Genomic DNA, 5,533 nt, shown 5'->3' on the forward strand with positions numbered 1-5,533 from the left:
GTAGTATATAATACAGATGCTCAAATTATTATCTTTGATATTTAATTTACAAAGCACCATTGATCTATATTTATTTAAAAAACCATTCATTTATTTACAAATTAATTATATTATTTTTAAATATACTTCGAAAAATTCACTAAAATGCTAATTATATTATAGATACAATTTACAATAGTCCATTGCTTTATCATTATTATAATGACAAATATAAAAAAAGTTTGAATTCCAATTTTTATAAATGTAATAAAAAGTATATTAAGAAATAATGTAAATTAATGTAATATTATGCCTGAGTTATTCAATTTATTTGTTTTTTACATCAAAATGAAAAAATTGTATATCGCACTGGTATTATCTAGTAGCTGAGAAAAGCGAAAGCAAAAATTCCAAAACCGAAACAGAAAAATAGGGAGTTATAAATAATGCAGGCTTCATTTTTTTTTTGGTCAACGCACTCTTCATTTTAATTTTTTAAATATGCAGTCTCCATCAGGTGGCATTGGTTCCACTTCCACACCTACTTTAACTTGTTCTCTTTCAATCACCATGTCGACTTCCTGTTATGTAAAGTTCCTTCCTTTATTAGCTTTTATATACATTAATACAATTCATATATTTCATAATATTTGATTTCACACCTTAATCTCATATTATGTAATAATTAATTAAATATTTACTTTTGACCCATTATTCACCAACTATTTGAGACTGTATTATAAAGTTTTCTATTGCATGATTAGGTTGATGCATTGAATTTCAAGTGACTAAGAAAAAATTTCACTTTTCAAGAAATTTCAAGTGACTTTAATTAAATGTTTTTGGCAGGATTTGGAATTTATTCTGGTGCATTGAATTTGCTACATTTTAACGAGTTTCCTACCATTGCACAATAACTAACTCTAAGGCTTTCCACTTTTGAGTTTTCACTACTATCAACTCTCTCTCTCCTTAAACTTTATTCCTCTTTTCTGAACCCAAAATGGATGTTAGCTCAGCTATGTCTGTTGTTCAGACACTGTTTTCAGCACTTCAGTGCTCTCAACTAAAAGCCATTAGCTCCAGCTCTCGCTACAAAGCCAAACTTGATCAACTCCGAACGACTGTTGAAAGAATCCAAGCTGTGCTGGAGGATGCAGAGGCCAAAAGGGAGCTGTGTCAGCAAGAAAGGGTCTATATTGAAGAGCTGAAGGAGGCCGTTTATGAAGCTGATGATCTATTCGATGAGTTTGTCACTCTTGTTGAACATAAGAAGCTAACCAAGCGTATCAAGGACCGTCTCTTCTCTCTCTTTACCAAGTTCAGAGTAGCATTCAGAATGTCTCATAAGGTGGACAGCATTAAAAAGAAGCTGGATGATATTGCTGATAATAGAAAGTTCAGGTTAAAGATTGATACTAAGCCTACTAAGAATGGAAGCCGTGAGACCTGTTCGTATGAGAAGGACGTTATCATTGGAAGAGAGCGCGACTTGGAGACCATAAAGGGTATATTGCTAGAGTCCAATGTTGAACGAGATGTTTCTTTCCTTAGTATTGTGGGGATTGGAGGGTTAGGAAAAACTGCTATTACCCGACAATTGTTCAATAATCCAAGTGTCGGAAGTGCATTTCCTTTGAAGTTGTGGGCTTGTGTTGCTGATCAAGATCAAAATCATTTTGAGGTGAAAGATATTCTTGGCAAGATTCTGGATTCAGCTCACATAACGCAGCATCATGGTGCGACAATGGAATGGATGCAACACCAACTTGAAGAAATGCTTAGGGGACAGAAGTACCTGCTAGTCTTGGATGATGTATGGACTGAAAAACGACAACAATGGCTTGAATTGATTGGATGCTTTACCCGAGGTGGAAGAGGAAGTTGGATAGTGGTAACTACACGGTCAAAGAATACAGCAAAAATGATAGGAGAGGAACGAATGCACCTGTTACAAGGCTTGTCAAGGGAACACTCGTTGTGTTTATTCAAAAGGATGGCTTTTGGATCAGAACAGTCTAACCCTCCTGAATACCAGGTTCAAATTGGAGAAGAAATTGTTAAAAGATGCGCTCACGTTCCACTTGCCATAAGAGTGGTGGGAAGTCTTCTCTATAGTCAAGATGAACATGAGTGGCGATCTTTTCAGAAGTTTGGAATGGAAAAAATTAGAGAAAATGAAAATAGCATCATGCCTATATTGAAGATCAGCTACTACCAGCTTGAATCTTCAATAAAGAGTTGTTTCAGTTATTGTGCATTGTTCCCTAAGGATCAACGCATAGGTTATTGGGAGCTAATCACGCTCTGGATGGCCCAAGGTTACATAACATCAAACGGTGGAAAAAGCATGGAAGATGTTGCTGAGGATTATGTTAAACTTCTAATACAAAGGTGTTTCTTTCAAGATGTAAGGGTAGAACAACACACCCGTAATATTGACTCATTCAAGATACATGATTTGATACATGATGTTGCACAAGAAGTGGCGGGAAAGGAGATTCGCACCGTGCATAGCATCAATGGGGATGTCGGTAAAAAAGTTCGTCACCTATCCTTTATAAGAAGCAAATCTGCAAACCTTTCTTTCACGAAAAGGACTCAAGTACGTTCATATTTGGATGTTAGCCCCTATTGGAGTGAAAGTGGCCTTGTGATGGACAAGATTTGTGTAGCTTCTTTATTTGCTAATTGGAAATACTTGAGAGCATTAGATTTAAGTAGATTTGGTATTGAAAATTTGCCTGATTCTATTGATAAATTGCTTCATTTGAGGTATCTAGACCTCTCCGAAAATAAATTTCGAGTGCTCCCTAAAACAATTACGACACTATATAATCTTCAAACTTTATATTTAACTAGATGTCGTGAGCTGAAACAATTGCCCAAGGACATTGGTAATCTGGTTCAGTTGAGGGTGTTGGACCTTACTGGTTGTTATGGTTTGACTTGCATGCCTCGAGGAATAGGCATGTTGACTTGCCTTTGGGAGCTTCAATTGTTTGTGCTAGGTGGAGAGAGATGTTCAAGTTGGAACGAGTTGTTGGATGGACTAGACGACCTAAAATCTCTAAGGAACCTCAGAGGCGATCTTAGAATCAAGTTCCAGTTCAAGAAGGGCACAAATGTTTATGAGAAAGGGAAAGATAATGGAAATGAGGGGATCGAAGGGTATCTGAGTGACAAGGAACATCTTAAATTTGTGAAGCTGACATTCAGTGGAGAGGAAGGTGAGGACAGATCAAAGTATGATGAAGCCGTGATGAATAAGCTGCAGCCGCATCATAATCTTAAGGAGCTATGTCTAGAGAAATACTTTGGTGCGAGTTTGGTTGGGTGGGCAAGGGAAGAAAACTTGGCAACTTCGCTTCCTAATCTTGTTGAGGTGAGGATCGAGAACTGTCCAGAATTAAGAGACTTGAGATGCTTGGGAAATCTATGTCATCTTAAAAGCCTTTGTGTCCTAGCTTTGCCGAATTTGGAGTACATTATTGATAAAAACAAGACAGGAGGTAGCAATGATATGAAAGCTGAAGCGATGGTGGCGGGAATGTCGTCAAGCAAGACAGAAGGTTCATCATTCTTTCCCTCTTTAAAGGAACTTTATCTATACTATCTGCCAAAGCTGAAAGGATGGTTGAGATATACTGATGAGCTCCATGTCAAATGCAACAGCACGTTACCCCTTGTTTTTTCTCAGTTGAAAACATTTGAGATAACAGGTTGTCCTCAGCTAACAGCATTTATTCAGTTTCCCCAATTGCAACACCTCATCTTACAGAGATTCAATGAAAGGTTGAAAATACAATTTACAAGAATGATCAATGAAGAGTTAAAGGAAGATAACACGGAGGAGACAAGTATATGCCCCTTGTTTACAACTTCCTCTTCTTCTCCTTGGGAAAACGGAAACATGTGGAGTCTAGGAACTAAAACTACCATAGACAACATGGCATGGCTACACCAATCATTACCAATGGAGGCTTTTCGGTGTCTACAAAGCCTGGAAATATGTGGGGATGGAAACTTGAGGAATCTTAGAGAAGTTGCAGAGATGTTCCGTACCTGCTCAACTTCTTTACGATATTTAGGTTTCCTGCATTGCCCCAATCTAAAGAGTGTGTTAGAAGGTTTAGATACCCTTTCTTCCTTGGAGAGGTTAACAGTTCGCAATTGTCCTAATCTGAACTTATCAGAAGGGATAGGTAGAGAGGCTGGTAGTGATATGCCGTTGCAATCAGTTCATCACTCTCTTCGTGTCTTGAAATTGCAGGATCTTCCTCAACTGGTAAATCTCCCCGATTGGATACAGTGCTTAACTACCCTTCAATTTCTGGAGATTGGGAATTGCAAAAAACTGAAATCTCTACCGAGTTGGATGTCCAAACTCACTTCTATCGTGGAACTTCAAATATGGGACTGTTCACCAAGCTTAGAGGAAAGATGCAAATGTTCAACTGGGGCAGACTGGCCTCACATTCAACACATCCCTTCCATTACATGTGAAGTAGCACTAGACCTGAATCATATCCCTTGTTCATCCTAAATTTAACACTATTAGGTAGAAGTAAATATTTTCCTTTCATGTCATACTCTTGTTTAGCAAATCCATCATACTACTTGTACATTGTAAAATAATATTATCACTTGATACTGGTTATCTAAGTGCAATTTTATTTGTAATGCTGTACAATATAGCAGTTTAGTTCTCATTTAGTGAAAAATTTTAAAAATGACTCAAACTCTAGCTCATAAGATTTGGGGCTGCAGGAGTCTTCCCTCAGCATGCCTGTAACCAAAAAAAAATTAAATAAATAAATGATTAGACAATCAGTTAGCTAGATTTGTATATGTTAGAGCAATCACCAAATCTCCCTCATGTGGAGGGTCTTCGGGGTGCCGTAATGAGGGTACGACGAAGAACGAGTTTGTGGCACAAGTGAAGAGATGCCCAAGAAGCTGCTGTGAGCCAGTGACCACTGATGACACGCTCAACCACTTGAGCTACCATGGCTCGGTCGAGCCAAGATGAAGCAGCAGGTCAGTAGCTACTGGAGTCCTGCTCGACTGGTCGAGCAATGCTGCTTGGGTCGAGCGGATGTCAGCTGGGCCAAAAATTGGGACTTCTGTTTTGCGGGTATTTTACTTGGGCATCGAAGGGTTTTGCCTTAGGGTCTTCTAATATGTTGTAGGGGTATAAAAGAGCTCTTAGAACATCATTAGAGGTGTGTGGTGAGGCTAATACACATTAGAAACGCTAGGGTTTGAGAACCAAGAGAGTCTCTTCTTCTTTGTATTAGATTGTGTGTGATATCCATTGTTGAATAGATTCACTATCTTGGCAGCTTGTTCTCAAGTGTGTTTTGGTTTGTCAGTAGTGTATTGTTAAATATATTATTGAAAGAAATCATCTTTTGAGGGGAGATACCTCATAAACACAATGTTGTTTGATTGTTCTCTTGTTTATGCTCTGTTTTTCACTCATCTTCTACATCGGTTTCTACCATTTCGAGGGTCGGAGCCATTCTCCATCAGAATACAATAAATAGAACTT

At 38.0% G+C, this 5,533-nt stretch overlaps 1 protein-coding gene across 1 annotated transcript in view; it reads left to right on the plus strand.

Annotated features, from left to right (window-relative positions):
- Window positions 1-982: 982 nt before the first annotated feature.
- Window positions 983-5,533, plus strand: part of LOC130818505 (putative disease resistance protein RGA4) — a 23,369-nt gene continuing 18,818 nt past the window's right edge. The window contains exon 1 of the mRNA XM_057684678.1: window positions 983-4,481. Within this exon, the coding sequence (XP_057540661.1) occupies window positions 983-4,481 (3,499 nt within the window). The remainder of the gene's footprint in view (window positions 4,482-5,533) is intronic.

The sequence above is a fragment of the Amaranthus tricolor genome, chromosome 7 (assembly GCF_026212465.1).
Source record: "Amaranthus tricolor cultivar Red isolate AtriRed21 chromosome 7, ASM2621246v1, whole genome shotgun sequence".
In the NCBI taxonomy this organism is placed as follows: domain Eukaryota; kingdom Viridiplantae; phylum Streptophyta; class Magnoliopsida; order Caryophyllales; family Amaranthaceae; genus Amaranthus; species Amaranthus tricolor.